This window comes from Stegodyphus dumicola, chromosome 7 (genome assembly GCF_044657685.1).
Source record: "Stegodyphus dumicola isolate Sdum_Otavi_A_Nest chromosome 7, ASM4465768v1".
NCBI classification, from domain to species: domain Eukaryota; kingdom Metazoa; phylum Arthropoda; class Arachnida; order Araneae; family Eresidae; genus Stegodyphus; species Stegodyphus dumicola.
The window spans coordinates 62,515,824-62,535,183 of record NC_140774.1 but is presented as its reverse complement, the minus strand read 5'-3'; the positions used below and the strand labels follow the sequence as shown (position 1 = coordinate 62,535,183).

Here is a 19,360-nt window from a genome sequence, read left to right as displayed (position 1 = left end):
AAATTCAAAACAAGAATAACTAAATATCACAATTTCATTCAATTCAGAAATTTTTAATAAAAATTTTCCTTTGGGAACATCTTATCCCATTATTCAAAAATTTACCATAACAAGAAAGTCCAACATGTTACAAAACAATACAAAGACATATATATGATCACACACTCAATACTTTTACCCAGGGCCCTGGTCAATCATACAACATTCTACACTATACAGTTTTACATTTACCTAATATTCATCATAATATGACTTATAACATATTTTCAAATAAACAAAACTCTTAATTTAAATACACACAAAAACAAATTTCATAAGAAAATTGTTCCACAAAATCTTATCAGGTTATGCTTAGTCAGCGGTTTTGTCATGGGATCAGCCAGATTATCTTTACTTGGAACATATTTTAAATCAAAAATTTCCCTGTTCAATAGATCACGAATGAAAAATAGTTTCACATCTATATGTTTTGTCCTTGAGTTTTCAATGCGTGATTTTGTAAAACATATAGCAGCCATGTTATCAGCAAACAATATTGGTTTTGAAACATAGTTACTTGCAATTTTACACTGAATGCATTCATCCAAAATATTTCTAAACCAAACTAATTCTTTTGCCGATTCAGTCATGGAGATAAATTCAGCCTCCATAGTAGACAAACTCACTCCCCTTTCTTTAAATGTACGCCAAGATACAGGTGATTCACCCAAAAAAGCTATTTGTCCACCAATAGACACCATATCATCCCTGCTTGAAGCAAAATCTGAATCTGAATATATATTGAGCTTCAGTTCCTTGCATACCAGTTTAAGTTTGTGCTGTCTGGTATTGGAAACGTACCCTAAAAGTTTAAGTAATCCTTCCCAGTGAAACTTACCAGGATTGCTTTGGAACTGAGAAAATATATTAACAGCATAAGCTATATACGGACGAGTACGATTGCAAAGAAACGAGAGACATCCCAAAACATTTCTATAAGGATAATTCATCATTTCAGTCGTTTCTTCTTGTGTACTGGAACTTTGAGATTTTGAGTATTTCACACCTTTAACTATAGGAAGGGAAGTAATTTGTATTTTAAAAGGCTTAAATCGATCAACTATGTCTTCCATATATAATTGCTGATGAATTAAAACACTATTGTTCTCATATTCAAATTCCACACCCAGAAGCTTTCTTGTTTTACCCAAAATTTTCAAATCGAAATGTGAACTCAGGACTTTTAATATCCTTTTGGCCTGAACTTCACTTTTCCCAAACACTACTATATCATCAACATAAATCAACAGAATGACAAAATCTTTAAAACGATAGACACAATTACACCACTCAAACCTGATAAACCCTAGGTTACATAGTGTTCTATCCAACTCGTAGTACCATAATCGCCCACTCTGATGCAAACCATACAAGGCTCTATCTAAACGACACAAATCTATCTAAAGTTTCTTTATCTCGCTCTACAAAACCCTGAGTTTGGGACATATAAATTTCCTCTGATAAAGGAGCGTAGAGATAGGCACTTTTTACGTTGCATTGTATATTTGCCCATCCAAGGTGTGCAACTAAAAGGGAGAAAAAGAGCCTTATTACTGAAAAGTTGACTACAGGCGAGTAGGTTTCACCATAGGTATCGTATTTAATTTGCCGATAACCCTGAGCCACTAAACGAGCTTTAAAACGAACAATGTTTCCAAATTCGTCACGTTTAATGTTGAAAATCCACCTGCAACCTAGTGGAGTCTTGTCTTTAGGTAGTGGAACAAGATGCCATACCTTATGCTTTCGTATGTTGGCCATTTCCTCTTCCATTGCCTCTATCCATTTAAGCTTTTCTGTGGATTTCATTGCCTGGTTATAAGTGTTGCTTCCCTTGAAATCAAACAAGGTAGAATCATACTGAATATTATGTTCGGTGCAATACCTTTCTACATCATTTGGCAATTGTAGTCTTTGATTAGACCCCCTCTCAAAATAATACACATCCGTATGAGTGCCGTCTGGCCTTGGAACAGGTTTACGAAGCCAAGTTACTTGTCTAAATGTAGATTGAGTATCAGTGTCAATTGTAGAAGAAGGTACATTGGTATCGGTTCTTTCCTCTATTTCAGGAAAATAGCCAACTGGAGTATCAGTGGATTGGAACTCTACCCTTTCTTCAGATTCCAAATCAGGAAGGGTGCCCAGTACAGCTCCACTGCCACTTTTCTGCATTCCAATTGACTCTTTAAAAGTAGCATTTAGGGTTTCTACTACCTTTTGCTCATTTTCCAACCAAATCTTGTACCCTTTTGTTCGTACACTGTACCCAATCAATTTTCCCTTCGTTGCCTTTGGATCAAGCTTAGAATTCCTTTTAGCCTTTAGAATTCCCACATTGGAAATCGTTCCAAATGCCTTAAGGTGACGTACTGATGGTATCCACTTAGTGTACAATTCGAATGGGGTTCTATCTTGGCCCTTATGGCAGATTCTATTAAATGAATATGCAAAATACATTACTGCATCTGACCAAAATTCGGAACTCATTCCACTATCATGTAAGATTGCACGTACATTTTTGAGAGCTGTCTGATTAAATCTCTCACAAACTCCATTCTGTTCTGGAGTATATACATCTGTAAATTCGTGCTTTACACCATTTTTATTACAATATGACCTGAATTGATCATTATCACATTCTCGCCCATTGTCAGTCCTAAAGTATTTCAACCTAAGGTTCAAAGATCTTTCCGCACGTGCTATATGCCTTTCAAATACTTCAAACACCTGACTTTTCTCCACAATGGGGTACACTACCACGTAACGAGAATATTCGTCAATAAAGGAAACGAAATAACGTTCACTATTCCTACCTGGAATGTTAATAGGTCCCCATACATCAGAAAAAACCCTTTCAAGCGGCCTCTTTGCTTAAATACCTTCTAAGGGTCTATAGGAGATTCGTCTTTGCTTATTGATTTGGCAATGTTCACAAAACAAATTAGGTGAGTGCTTTAACACAGGAAGACCTCAAACTGAATGTCTCTTACTAGTCCTGACAATAGCACCATAATTTATATGACCAAACCGACCATGCCATAATTCACTATTATTATGCTGAACTGTGGATCCCTCAAATTTTACAGATTTGCCCCCCTTTTTGACTATTTTCGGGAATACATGATAGTTACTTCCTATCAACTTAGCTTTGTACAAAGTTTCATTTTCATCATCAGTAACTTTAATTTGCCCATTTTTACCATAAAATCTTGCTCCATTGATATCCACCCTAGGTTCAGATATTAAATTTCCTCTCAGTTCAGATGAGTATAACACATCTTTAAGCAAAATAACCGTATCCCCAAATTTCATTTTAACAGTACCCTTCCCATGAATTGGAAAAGTTACCCCATCAATAGCTACTAGCATATTCTCATTTTTCACAGGAGAAAAAGTATCGAACAATTCACGATTTTTACAAAAAGGATGAGATGCAGCAGTATCAAATATCCAACTATCATCATTTTCCTCCAAATTGTTAACATTAGCTTGAGCTATAAAATGGGACAGAGCATGGGAATTATTTTTACCTTTACTCAACTTGGGTTTATTCTTACACTTAGGAGATGTTTTATTACTACTAGATACAGCTGAGGAAACAGAAGAAGCAGGTGAGGGTGATCTGGAAAAATTACCTGTCATTCTACAGTATTTTTGAATATGACCTGGATGGCCACATTTATAACACTTGAGCCCTTTAATCTGCTTAAATTTGTGTTCACAGTTAGTACTTTGGACTTCTATAGTCTCATTAGAATTTTCCCTATCTATCTCTCTTAAGACGCGTTTCCTCTGCTAGTATTTCAAGTTCAACATTTTTAAATATGAATTTTTCATCTGGCCACCTCAAAACATTCTGAACTACTTGATCAAATCTATCTGGAAGGAACCTAAGAAACTGGAAACATATGTATCTGTCTCTTACAGCCTGATTAATATCAGCTAATTGTTCAGTTATGCATTTTAATCTAGAAGAAAAGAAACTAATACTTTCATTTGGCTTAATTTTACAATTTAAGAACTCTGAAAACAGGGACATACGTCTTGACCGATAATCTGGCTGAAAATATTTAGCAAGCGTATTCCATGCCACTACCGGGTCATCAATTTCACTTATCAAGCTTCTATATTCAGGGCTTACATTCATATAAATTAACGATAATGCCAATCGACTTCTATTTTGATAGTCGGCAACAATTTCTTTTGTAATACCCTTAACATAATTTAAATCAGGACATTTTTCAATACCTTTGACCAAAAGCCATGCATTTTTTTCATTTAAAACAAATTTCATATCTTTAGACCATGTAAAGTAATTACATGCCTCAAGTTTAGCAATATTATGCATGACACTAACAGTAGCCATATTTGAATTTTAACAAAAACCGCCCCCCAATCTCTTAAGTCCTAAATTAACTTTAAACTTCAAAAGTCTGCACTAAAAATAACTCAGGGGCCGAGGCCCATAACCAAAATGATGCTCAAGCAAAGTTTAAAGTTTGAAAAAAAATTAAACATTTAGCAGTAGTAGCAATAAAAGCTCCCTGAGATATCATGTTGTGCAGACATTGAAGACAATAAAAGGTTTTGAACTTAACCAATTTATTAACAATATAATAAAGAATAAAAACACAGAAAATAAATTAAACAATATCAGAGTCTTAGGAAAAATATAATATAATCATCATTCATCAAATAATATTTTTACCTGGTCTCCAAAACACTGGCATTCAATACAAACAAAAATGTCCTAAACATTAATTATGCGGCCTAAAAATGAAGTTGGCTACACATTCAAAACGTCCATGATCAATGGTTCAGAAAACACCTGAAATTTAAATGAAGTTCTTGAAAGCACTCAAAACCGGCCTAACTCCGTTTGCATGAGTTGAACACAAGGAATCGCCGCTCACGTATTTTAAATGCCACCTTTATTGAAGAACATGGATGCCGCCCACGGCAGTCACTCACATGGTAGCCTCTGGGACCAAAGAATTTATTCTGGAACAATAATCTTGTGGACATGAACCAAGGAACCCCATTCCGGAACAACCATCCCGCGAACAGGCACCAAGGAACTTTATTCAGGAACAGCCATCCCGCAAACCGGAACCAAGGCACTTTATTCACCAGACTGCATGCATCCTTCTGAAGGGGCTGGAAACCGCTCACTCAAGTGCCAGGAAAGCAGGAACTAGAAGGAGGGTTGAGCCAGAGCAACGCAAGATACTTATAGCAGAAGTAGGCATGACGTCATCTCACGGCAACCAATCAGCTATCGGCACGAATTGGCTTTTTAGATGATATAACATCACGTTTCGTTTTTGCATCTGAATTAGGTTGAAACAGTCCGTTCTCAATGCAAACAGTGGCAGCAAGAAAAAGAAGTAGAAGTAACTACTATATTCTGTTAAAATAAGAATTAAACTAAATAAACATTTCAAGGAGGAGAGATGATGCAGTAAAAGGTTTACAAAATGTTAGATTTTCCAACATTATTCAATAATTCTGCGCATGCTTTTGTATGAAAAATGTAAAAAAATATATAACAAATAATGTAGAGTACAGCCATCAAAATTATATGGAAATTTTTTTTCAAACAAATTTTTTTGTCTCACAAAAAAAAAAAAAAAAAAAAAAAAAAAAAAAAAAAAAAAAAAAGAAAGAAAAAAAAAAAAGAAATTTACTAGAAAAAAAAAAGTGGATTTTAATTACACGTCATAAATGAAAATTCTGGGTCTCCTTGTGATATGCTCCCATCTACTATTTAAAAAGAGAAGTTCGAAGTATATTATAAAGGCATTTTTATCCATTTATGGTTGAATTTAACGGTTTCAGAAGCGATTCAAGCTGGATGTTACATGTAGTGGAACACTGAGCAACAAAGGGTTAATATAGCACAGCTAATTATTAAAACTTTAAAAGAAAATGCAGTCCCTCTGGATAATTGCTTAGCACTGGGTGCCGATAATTCACCAGTAATGGTAGGCTTTAAGACTGGTGTTGCAGGCATCTTAAGAAAGGAAAATTTAGATTTGCAGATTATAAGGTGCACTTGTCACCTCTTAAATTTAGCACCTGAAAAAGGGGCAGCTTCTTTACCAATAAATGTGGATGAACACATTGTTGATATTTATTATTATCTTGAAAGGAGTTCTAAAAGGAAGGAAAAATTGAAACAGTTCCAACAGCTGCATAATACTGAAATGAGAAAAATTTTGAAACGTGTGTACATGCTAGCTGTCTTTAAAGAAATGCTTATCTAGAATTCTCTATTAATGGAACCCACTTCTTGCATTTTTTAAAGAAGAAGTAAATGCTTTGAGAATTAAGATAAAAGGCTCTATTGAATGTTATAAAATATCTCAAGTAATTGGAGATGTAGTTACTACTTCCATTGTTAAAAATAGGTTTGAGAAAAATAAAGTAAAATCTGCACCATTCAGCAATTCAGCTGGCAGTTCTCAAATAATACTGCAAAATATAAGCGTAAAGCTGATATAAATTTCTCTCAAAATAAAAAAAATTGCTCAACACACGAAACATTTTTTGATTACTGTATGTTTACTTGTGAAGAACGAATATTTATGTTTTTTTCTTCGTACCTTAACAATGCTTTTTGCTTTTTTTTACAATTCATTTTGCTATCATTCGATGTTCTTAACACAGTTCTACAAAGCAGAATTCCATTAATTCATGTTTTGTTATCAATGATTTATGATCTGTTTAAAGACATTTTAAAGTTTGTAAAACCAGTCTGTGTTTTGTCTTGTAATTCTATATATGATGTGATTTATGGTGAAATAGAAAATCAGATGAAAGGTGAAGATTTGGTAATAGGAGCTGCAAGTACAAAAGTAGTGGAAGAACTTTCAGAAGACAAAAATAAGTTTTATCTTCATGTTAGAAGTTACTTCTGTCGAGTATGTGATTACATACTACATAAATTTCCAGTCAACGATGAAGTGATTTTGCATGCTAAAGTTGCTGATGTTTCTGCTCTAGCAAATGCATCTTTTTCTGATATAAGGTATTTTTTTAACAGATTTTCTGTGTTACTTCATTTAGTCATGGAAGATGATGATATTGATGTTACCACTAATTTCAATTGCACATTGCAATGTGCAATTTGTTGTAAACAACAAAGTGCAACAACTGCAATAAATTGCACATTGCAGTTGCAATTTTGTTGTTTACAATTAAAAAACTGGATGAAGTTATAAAATCAGCTAGGAATGACACCCAGTGGAGTTTAATTGGAAAACTGAAAGGTGCTGATGGAATTTTAAAATATAGTGAACTGTCTAGACGTATGTTGGCCATCTTGACAGTTCCCCATAGTAATGCAGAGTGCAAGAGAATTTTCAGTAATGTTGCGAAAATGAGGACTAAATTTAGATCTAATATTAGTGATGACACATCAGAAAAGCTTTTACTATTATGGCGGCCATGTATGTTTACATTTGAAACAGGAGACTAGTGGATTTGTTGCCAATCTAGAGAAACTTAGCTTCACAACAAAAAAGATAACGCATTCATTTATTATTGCCAATTAAATCATGCTTAATTCTTTCTGGAATTTTTTCGAGGAAATAAGTGTTTGAGATTTACTTCGTAATTTTTAATGTAGATATTTTGAGTTTTTATGTATTTTTGCCTTCTCGCGAAGTGAGAACTGAATTAATTAAATGAGAAATACTCAATCGTCTGTGAAAAACTGTTTCTTTTTTGTTTTGTTTGCTTAATTTCTTTTATGCATCATTCTAGGTTTATTATAGTATTTGAATAGAACATGTGGCAACGATTAGATAATTCTATTCTTTAAATGATATAAATTTTGTGCATTATGAGTTATAATATGAACGAAATATATACGTTAACTGTTATATAATTATTGGATTATATAACAGTTAACTTAGTTTTCGTTATATAATTATTATATAAGTTAACTGTTATATAATTATTAATACTGTTAAGTGAATCTAGTGCGCCAGAGTGTCGCTATGGTAAACAAATACTAGAGTGAATTTTAAAGAATGCATTTCTTCTATTGTGGTTTATGCGCTGTCGGCGAAGTAGATTTAATTCAATCCAATAAGTTTAAATGAAATGCAAGAAAAAATGCGTATAATTTAATATTCCAATATAAGGAAGTCGTTGGTGTACACATCAGATTTTTTTTATAATGGAATGATGGAAAAATTGCTGTCACAAACCATCAGAATAAGGCACAGTTTCTTCTGGGAATAATAATAAATTTTAAGAAAAGTATGTAGAATAAAAGCAATGGTAGCGGATGATGCTATACTGTTTAGAAATTGCTTTTATCTACAATAGTACATAATTTAATTGCACATAATCTGAAGTAATATAAACATGGCTAAAGCATCCATTGAAAATAAATTGGTAAATTCTAAAATGAAATAGGTATTCAACTGTTAAACTTCATTTCGAAATGCAAGAGCAACATAAATGTGTTCATCTTGTTTTGAATGCTGATTTGCTTTAAATAATCAAATGAAACAATTCTCTAACTGAAACTATTTAATACATCTAAATTGTTGAATAGTATTTTAAAGTTAATTATGATGTGCATTATTCTCTTTTTTCATGTTTTTTTTTTTGACTGCTATCTTATTAACCATGATTTTGAGTTAGCTGTGGATCTCATTCACAGTATTACCCGAATTAATCATGAGTCTACTATATTTACATATTTTTAACTGTCTATGTGCTTTAATTTACCACATACTTTTTTTAATATTGTATATATCTAAATGAGCAGAACAATTTACATTTTTAATGCATTGTCTTACAGATTGCTGCAGTTTAATTCTAGTTGGTGCAAAAAATTTCATTATATTATTGAACTACTGTCTAAGTATTTCAGGAAATTTGCAATTTGCATTTTGGAATAGAGTCCTCAAAGTATTTATGTTTCACTTTGATTAATGATTGCTTTAATCATTTCTTCAATAGGCTTTACTTTTAATCTGCAATCAGCATGTTGACTTACACATTAAACAATTTGCACATTGTAAATCCATAGTGTGAAGCTTCTTGCTGCGTTAAAATGATTCTCAGAATTTACTGAATTCTGGTTGCGTTTTTGAAGTATTAAATTTCATCCATTTTTTTTAGGCTCTTTAGTTAGCTTATACTGATTAAAAGAATGCTTATCTTTTTTAATTAACTATTTTAATGGTGTGGGAAATCACTGACTGAAGTGAAATGCAGAATTTAACTAATAAAGTATAATGTAAATGATTGGAACTTGTATATGAATAGATACATGCAAACCAAGATTCTGCATATATGATGTCATTTTCAATTTTACATTTGTATTCCAAGAATCAATCATCTGGAAGATTTGAGATCATTTTCAAATTTCAGCCCATTGCAAAATAGCATTGTGTCACTAAATATTGTTTGCTTTTTCTAGTATATATGTTATGTATTATTTATGAATATTCATTTTTTCTTATTAAACAATTTGCCCCTTAGATTGCTGAATGGGCAAGTAGAGCCTTTTTTATGTATGGTGGGGAACCACACTATGCAGTTTTTCCAGTTGGAGATGCTCCTTTAAGTCCTGTTGAATCACAAATATCATTTGGTCGACCCAGCAGTCCCTTGCCTCCAGGTAACCAAGACTGTATAATGAATATTAATTTTTATATGCAGTTATGGAAAGAAAATGTGTAATCCACAGTGATCATATGAGATTTCTTGCATAAGAATAAACTGCCATTTCAAGTAGAAGATTTTAATGGAAAATTACTTTGTTGGGTTTATATACATTCATAATTTGTTAATATGTTTTACAAAATTGAAAAGATATATTAGGAACTGTACATTAGACATGGACTTAATCAATCTCTTGAAACTGAGAGAGACTGAAATGCATTATACAACAAGTAGCAGCATCAGTAGTGCTTTATTTAGTAATTATTTTAGGCGTTTGTAAATCTCAAAGCAGAAGTGTGTTTTGCATATTAATATATTTTATTGATATTTTTTAAAGCAAATAAGAGTATTTCAATGAAAAAGAATTTTATATTTATTTTCCCAGATAGCAAAACTGTTTTTCAGATAATATTTAAAGTATTGAGGTACCTGTAAAAAGCATCAATATTAAACAAAATTTTAATCATAAGAACTAAGTGGTTTTATATTTCTGTTTAACAAAAAGCATTTGGAAACATAATTTTACCGTAAAAGTTGAAAGCTTTTATAATTTATTGGCTCATTGGTATTTATGTGAAATGTAGTGGAGTGTAATCTTTATTACTGTATATAGTGATAAATGATTTCAGCTTACGTTAGAAGTGAACTGAGATGGTCTTAAACTGAAGTGGTCTTTCAGATTATATTTTTAATGTAATGTGTAAAAGCCCTTATCATATAGCCAAAAAATCTTAGTGAATTATGTTTTTAATTATGTATATAACAATCTTTATAAAAGTTTCCCAAGAATTGTTATTAGTCTTGATTCTCTCTCTCTCTCTCTCTCTCTCTTTTTTTTTTTTTTTTTTTCTTTTTTGAAAGGGATGATCCATATTACTTTCAAATAATAGGATATTGCCATGAAGTGTTATCGCCATGTATTATTTTTTTAAATAATACATGGCAATAAATAAAATAGCTTAGATAAAAAAATATATGATAGCACTTCACATTCTATCCCAAATTCTGTTTTTAAATATTTTGTGATTCTGCTATTAAATTTTATGTGGTGTAAGTGTGAAAAAAACAGTGTTTAATAATAAAGTTTAAACGACAAAAAAAAGATGTGTAGATAAGAGTGAGTCTAAGAGCAGACCAATAGATTGCAAGCTCAGCAAGAACATTAAAAAAAAAAAAAAAAAAAAAAAAAAAAAAAAAAAAACTTAAGAAACCCTCTAGTACAACATTAAAATATGAATCCTTTCAGAATTTCTTTCCTGTTACTTTTTTTAATTTTTATTTATTTTTTAAAGCTTAACTTTCAAATGAAATTTATTACCCATGAGAAATTCTTGTATCATCATGGCTTGGTCTTTCAAATAATAGCTTACGTGAGTCAATTTGAACTATAGTGAACTTCCTGTAATGTGGTAATTTATGGTTTTAGACAGTTTTGGTGTATTGTGGAGGGTGGCCATATTAGAGAAACTTACAGTCAGTGATGATAGTTATTGATTTCATAAAGGAATTCCTTTTCTGAGACTTTTGGAATCTGTCAGTGAAAGTCTTCATATTACTTGAGTGTAATATGATGATTTATTAATAAAATTACAAATTAATTATTAACTAACTAATATCCAGCAAAAGTAAATAAATAAGAAATTATTTCATACATTATTTTCTAAAATACTTTATTTCAAATGTGGGAAAGAAATCATTTGTGTGAAAAAAATGTTAAATAAAATTTTATAATTTGTGTTTAGCAATTATACTCATGCTCAGAACTTATTAATCTCTTCACTCCCGATGTAAAAAAAAAATGAAGTTTCTCTTTGGACCTGTAATTTTCGAGTGCTGAACGTCACTGTGTGCCTGAATGCATATTTTTCAATTAAGCTTTTTCAGTTAAGCCAAGAATAATTCTTGTAAAATTCTGCTTTTTATCGAAACATTTGGGTTCTTGCAGATGTTATTTAAATCATGTTTCTTGTAATATAAGCAATCAAATTCTAATATTTACAATTAAACAAAAATTCAAAATAAATTTATTGACAATATTAGTTATGATAATTACATGTTTTAATATTTCCATGCAGTAATGAAGAAGAAATTTTTAGAATTTTGACAGCAATACCTAATATATCCTATTGATATGTTTACATATAAAATTTTAAGCTACTTGCCCTGCATGATATGTGTCTAAATTTTGAATTTGCATACTAAGCATAGCAAGTTTTATATTCCTACAATAAAATAATAACTAACTAATATTCATAGCAATAAGGCTAACACTCGAGATTTTCCAGCATTTTGACTTAATTTATGCAAATATAAAATTTGAAATAAAATGTTGTGTTTCAGCATATCAAATATTTTACAGAAGGCCACCAGTTATACTTCACTTCCATATCTCATTTGATACAGGGGTAACTGTAATTGAAACTGAAGCATCATACCATATATGATATGATGGAGCAACTAGGTTAAAATACTCATGCCATGAATTTATGCATCCCTTTGGAGATAGATTGGTAGCAATATCTTCTTTAATTTGTGGTTATGCTTCTAAATTTAAAACTTTCTTTTTGCATTTATAGATCTTTTAATATTTAATTCTGTTAATGTTAAGGCATTAAAATACATGAAGTTTAAAAAAAAAAAAGTACAGTCAAAAGTTGTTAATCCGGACTCGTCGGGACTTCGGCGATTCCGGATTATCGATTTTTCCGGATTATAGATCATCAGTTTAAATCTGGCAAGATGGCATGCAGAAATTACAAAATTAAAAATATGAAACCATAATTTATGAAATAAAGAACAATTATGATCTAAAGAGTATCAAAATTTACAAAAAGACAAAGCTTAATATTTATTTGTTTACTTAATTAAACATTTCTCTTTCAATGTAAGTTGTTTAAGTTGCTTCGTTTCATGTGATAATACTTTCTCTTTAATTCTATTAAACAGACATAATTTCTTGTTTAGTTACAAAGATCCGCTGTTCAAGTCCTATAATTGCTGTGTTGAGAATACCGACTAATTTGTCAATCGAAATGTTTTCGTTTTCAATAACCTCTGTTACTTTCTTCACTATCGAAAGCGAATTATAATGACGAGGAACTTATTTTAAATCATATCAAAGACGGAGTACATCGAGATGAAATACTACATTTAGTAAAGAATTATAAGCCAAATAAAATAAAAACATCTGCCCTGAAGATAAGGATAGTGCTGACAGATCAACTTCCAATTCATTGCGCGCCGCGGCATTCCCCCTGCTGAGCAGCGTGAAATTGATAAACAGATTTCGGATTTCAAAACATACTTTCGCTTTAGATCCTTTACATATTAGCAAATATATATCGTAAATTCTATTTTATATAATTGAAAGTTCAAGCTTACTTTTATAAAATTGCTCTAACAGTCTGCAAAAAATAATAAGCCGGATCCAATTCGAAGATTAAGGAACAACGCAATCTGCAACATTAACTGATTTAGATAATTTTAGCTTAGCTTATACCGTCCATTATACATTAAATGCACATGCGTAAATTCTCGCACGCGCATATTCGCAGCCGTAAAGATCTTACGCGCACACGTAAATGCCTATGCGCATGCGTCAATACGGCGCATGCGCAGAAAGTTTGTAGCCTTGAGGTCTGGATTATGGGTGTCCGAATTAACGACTTTTGACTGTATATGTTAAAAATAATGTTACCTGTTCCAGTGACACAGAAAACAAAATTGAACTATTTTTAGCACTATTACAACCTTGACTTATTTTGAAATTCTCAGATGGAAAATAAAAAGTTAGCATAGACTGTTTGGAGGTTTAAAAAGGCCTTTTTATTGCAAGTTTACATGATAAATTACACAAAACTGAATAGATAGCATTTATATGTTTTGCAGTATTCTAATTAAATATGATTTGTTATGATTGTCAATATTATTTGTGTGCTTGTTTATTTAATTAACAAACAAGTAAACAAATGATATTGACTTAAAGGTTAATTTTTTCCCCATTAAAATAATTTTTCTGGTACAATAAGAACAGATATGTAATTGGTTAAAGTAGTGCATAAAATACTTTACCTTGATGTTGAAATTAGACATTTTAGGGATCTCCATATTATATATTTGATGGTCTCAGTTGGTCAGAGATGAGAGAATGCTGTGATAATTATCACTGCTAATGTTTATTTATGTTCTCAGAAATACTGGTAATTTTCAGGCGTGGTCATCTAGAAATGGGATTTCCAGGGAAAGAGTTTGCTGTAGTTTAGACGCATTAAAACTGTACATTTTTAGTGCAGTTTATGTAGCTGCGACAGTTATCCAAAGCCTGATTTCATAATCTAAGAAAATGAAATTCTATTTAGCAATTTTCATTTGCAACCTAACCTATTTAACTAAAATAATATTTTTTTCCCTTTTAGAGTACTGATGGTATGTATCACAGCTCTTTAAATTAAATGGATACCAGCTGTTTGTTTATTTCATTAGGAATTTTGTTTTTTTGTTGTCTTCGTTTTTATTCTTTGCATTATTAGTTATTAGAATGTGGGGAAATGAATCCAGTTCAATGTTTTCTCCCCCTTTTTTTTTGTTAGGAGAATGTGGGAAAACGCATCTAGCTGACTATAGCGGGGGTAACATCACCAAACTTCCGTGATGGAAAAACTCATACTAGTTGTCTTTTTTATATTTATTTTAAAACTTAACATAACTTAACATAACATAGACTTTCTTAGTTATTTAAAAAGTAAATTTACAGCATTGTTACAGAAGGGGAAAGATATCAGCTTTCCCAATGTATGAGGCATCTTACTTGCTCGGCGAAAAAAGCCGCCATTGTCGTTATTCCACACACAGCAGAATTATTAAATTGGAATTTAATTACCTACAGATAATTATTGCTTAATTTTCATTTCATATTTGTAATTTTGTTTTTATGTGTATAGTATTTGTTTTCATGCTTATAGCTGTAATTTTAGTACTCCGTATGTTTCATTATTTTTTATTAATGTGATATTCTTTATATTAATACATATTAATAATTAGTATATTACGTATGTAACTTCAAAAATTGAGGTCATTATATTAAAATGCTGATTTTATACGAATTTGTTTGTAAAAGTAAGCCTAACTGCTGTAAATTCATGGACCGGTTGCGGTGTTCCATTTCAAGGGATTCGGTCCCGTAGCTGCACTTCAATCTTCGTGTGCTGGTCCTCAAGGGGTTAATCTAATCATTCTCATATATATTCAGATGCTTAGTGATACATTGAGATACTGTATGTTTACTGTTACTGTTTACTGTGAGATACTGTTACTTTAATTACACAGTACTTGGCAATAACAAATAATTGTCTTAGTACTGTATAGTGAATTTTTATACATACATTTTGGTTACTCTAATAAGTAAAATATGCGCCACATTTTATTTTAAATTGTGTTGAAAATAAAAGGTTATCATATGGTTATCATATAATAGTTTAGCATATGGTGGTTATTTTGAATTTTTAAATATCATATTTTTACTGTACACAATAATAGTAAATAAGGTGAGAAGTTGTAGTGTGAGCAAATTTTAATTCTAAACTTTATTTTTATTTTGCGCTATTGGGGGGGGGTGGAATTGAGACTTTCCTTATTTACTGCTTATATTTGGTGGTATTGGAAGGAGTTCCTGTTAGCTGTCTGTACTGTTATTCGTCATGGTGTTATTACTGAAACTGATGGATAATTGAGGTTCCACTCTAATTTATGACTATAGATCGGAATCTGTTTGTTTTTAAAATTTTTCTAGACAGAGTACTTTTAGAGACTGGTATAAGTTTTAACTTTTCTAAATGTTGGAAAGACAAATGCTTAGTATCGGCATTTCTTTATTAAAAGGTCTCCAAATTAAATAGTACCAAAATACCATAGAAAACTAGTGCCCAAGGGGTCATTTTTTTTTTCCCTGTAGGATTTTTTTTCTTTAAAAATTGTCCAAAATAAATGACTTGATGAATTTAATAAATAAGTTAGTTTGTTTAATAATTAAAAATGTTATGAGTTCATAAATCATTTGCAAATCAGATGTTATTTCTTGTAAGGAATTATGACAGTACTTTGGAACTTAAAAATGTTCCTACTAGGAAAGTCATTTTGGATATCTAATTTATTATTTTTTATACTGCATTTCTATAAGGTATAATAAAAATAGAACTTAGCAGCACTTATGAAATAAGTATTTTATTTCACATGTAATCGGAAAATAAACAAAAAATATGATTGAAATTGACAATAGTTTCATAGTCATAAATGAGATCTTTCCTTGATATAATCGAGCAAACAGATTTTAACTATTAGTCTGTTAAAAATTAAGTGATCTTTTGTTAATACTCTGTTATTGTATACTGTATATAGAAATATTATTCATTTTTTCAAAAGCATTATATTGTATAAGGCCTGGAAACTTTTCACTCAGCAGTACTATGCATATTTTACGGATGAAACATAAAATGTGTAATTGATTAAAATGAAAAACACAGTATTCTGTATTGAGATACGCATAGGTGCTAAAATGGGGGAGTTCTGGTTTTTTCATCATATATCTTTCCAGTCTCCCAACAGATCACTGAATCTCTCGGTTTTAAATTTTGAACCTTTAATAAGAAAAATGTTTCTCTGGAATAAATGAAATTTATTGAATTAAGGAAACCTAAATTGTGCAAATTTCATCCCACATTACTAAGTTTATACACACAAAAGTATGTACATTGATTATTAATTTTATTTTTATCCTATTTAAAAGTAATTTAATAAATAAGATCTTTCCTTCCCTGCTCAAGGTTTTCTCAGTACAGAAGTACAAGAAACTTTAAAATTAACCCCCCCCAAAAAAAAACATAAAATTTTGAATATCTAATTAATTATTAATGTACTTTACATCATTATTTTAATGTAGATAGCTCAGTTATCCAATTCATGCTGTATAAAGTAAATTTAAGTCAGTCTGGAGTTCTCTTCAAATGAATATGTTATAAATTAAATTAAAACATATTTTAAAGTACATTAATTAGATACTTTATTAAAAATAAAATAATTATTTACATTATTAAGAAGTGCATTTATTACTTTTAAATCATGATGTTTCTTAGTAATTGTAATCTGAAGAATAAATTAGTGATTTTTATATCCTGTTGAAGGGCAACTTACTAAGCAGCGTTATATGTTGTCACTTGATGTTACCTAATATCATGTGAAGTGCAAAACATTTTGAAACACTTTTCCTAAAGACATTCCTAATCACTTTGGATTTTGAATCATGTTAATATCATTTTGGATGTATGATAACAGTAACAGGCTTTAATAATAGTAATATGTACGATGACAGTTATAGTTTATAACTTGCTTCTCTTATAGTGTGGGCTAGCACACCACAAAATCAGCAGCGCTTACCAGGAACTTTAGTCCAGCCTCAATTTTCAAGTAAGATTTTTGTATTGTATAAAATTTTATATGTGTCGTATTTCATTAGATATAAAAGATTGTATACTTTTATACTGATGGTGAATTTAATAGAATATGTATTTGGTGCTGCTGTGATTAGTTCTTTAGTGATTCAATTTTCCTTTTTGTTTGTTTGTTTGTGATGCTTGATATAATGAGCGGTCCTTATAATGAACATTCACTGTATTAAATAAGTAACTGAAGTCAAATCTATAGCAATTATTTTATTTGTCATACACATTTATTAATATATATGCTTATGCATTTTTTCATAAATCTTATTTTTAAAACAGTGATGTAAAAGAAACTTCATTCTCCATAAATTATATTTCTGTAAGCATAAGAGCTCTTTTGATTTACATGGGAAGAATATTTTAAAAGCATGAATTTAGAAAATTCTAAAACAAAAGTGCCTTAAATATTTCTTTTAGCATATTCTCTGCCATAGCTTATCTGGTGCGTTTGTTCACATGCTCCAAGGTCCTATCAAAAATTTTTATGTTTTAAAATTATTTTCTATTGTTTTAGTATTTGAACATAGACATAACAGATTATTTTTAGCAAGTAAATTCACATGTGTATACACATAGTTGACATGTGTATACACATATTTTTGCTCCCTGCCAATTACTAGATAACCTGAAATTAGATAAACAGTACTTATCCAGTCTGAGCATTCAGACAAAATTTCTGAATGTATGTTATGTTATTTTCCATTAAGGCCATATGCACTAGTGGAACTTTGCTCTCAAGAAATGTATACTTGCCACTGCAAACTAACTTAAACGAAGTTACCAGTTTTGAAAGAGAATCTGAGCCATTTGGCATAAGCCTAAGAGATGATCAAAAAGTATAATTCTCAAGCTTAGATCAACTGGCTCAAATTTCCTTTTAAAAGTTGTCTCTGGTTTTTATATTATGCAGAGTAGTCAAGTTAGTGCTTCTTGGCAGAAACATTGCATTAGTGTAAACAAGCCTTTATGTGTCTTATGAAAAGTCACTGGACAGACAGTGTCTTATGAAGTTACTGAACAGAATTTAAGAAGTCGGTGTATAACATTTCCCAAGCAAATAAACAAACAACCCCCCCCCAAAAAAAGTTTTTGCTTTCTAAGTAATTAGTTAGAGTGGTTGTAATTAAAGTTACCCTATTTAGGCCTACGCAGATCCCATTTCAGTAGACGTATTTTGTTGAAGCTTGGTATGTATGTTATGTGGACCACAAGAAAAGGAAACTGCAATAAAAAATAAGAGCTGAAATTTCAACCACCAGGGAAGAAAGGGGCTTATGAACAATAAAAAATGCTGATTGCAGATACATAACTTTATATAAACACAGCATTTGTTCAAAGTGCATTTACATTTGTATCAATCACACATTCAAAACATGCTATAGTGTATTCAACAGTCACGCGAAGAGTTTCTCCATTAGTGGGCACAAAACAGTGCCTTCATTTTTCCAGCTATGTGAAGTGGTGCACCATCTTGCATAAAGGCAATAGTCTCTAAACATTCTAATTTTTGTACGGTAAAAATGACCTGCTGTCGAAGAAGTTAGCAGTAACAGGTACATGTGGTGGAACACCTCTGAGGGCCGTGAGGAGTGTTTTCCTCAAAGAAAAAAAATGACCAAGAATGAAATCAGCAGTAAAATCACACCATGCAGTAATATAATCAGGATGCAGAGACCATTCATAATATTAGGACTTGAATTATCTCACATTCGACAGTTTTGAGCATTAACTGCTCCATCCAGGGTAAAAAGGGACTTGTTTAACCACAAAATTTTCCAAGGCCATACATTGTCAGCAGCTGTACTAGCTAAAAGAAAGGCAACAAAATTAGTCTGTTTGTGCAGGTTTTTGCAAGATGCAGCTTTTTCAAAACTTGGATCTTGTATGGCTACCATTTCACAATGGATTGTAGAAACTTTCACACTGTTGAAGAAGGGAGAGATAAATCATGTAACACATTGATATTCCAGAATATTTTTAATTGGTCACTCTTTCAATCATGGTAAGAGCGATTTCTTTGTATTTCTCGTAGTGCAGTTGAAAAATTACTGTTGTTCTGATAAAACAACTTGATCAGGAAAGCTTGATATCTTTTTTTTTTTTTCTAAGACATGGTAAGGAATGAATTTACACAGGGT

The 19,360-nt window shown here is 31.1% G+C and overlaps 1 protein-coding gene across 2 annotated transcripts in view; it reads left to right on the top strand.

Moving 5' to 3' along the window:
• Positions 1 to 19,360, top strand: part of Nup154 (nuclear pore complex protein Nup154) — a 206,138-nt gene that overhangs the window by 99,717 nt on the left and 87,061 nt on the right. For both annotated transcript variants that reach the window (XM_085820338.1, XM_085820337.1), the window contains exons 17-18: positions 9,547 to 9,685; positions 17,122 to 17,187. In XM_085820338.1, coding sequence (XP_085676464.1) covers positions 9,547 to 9,685; positions 17,122 to 17,187 — 205 coding nt within the window. The remainder of the gene's footprint in view (positions 1 to 9,546; positions 9,686 to 17,121; positions 17,188 to 19,360) is intronic.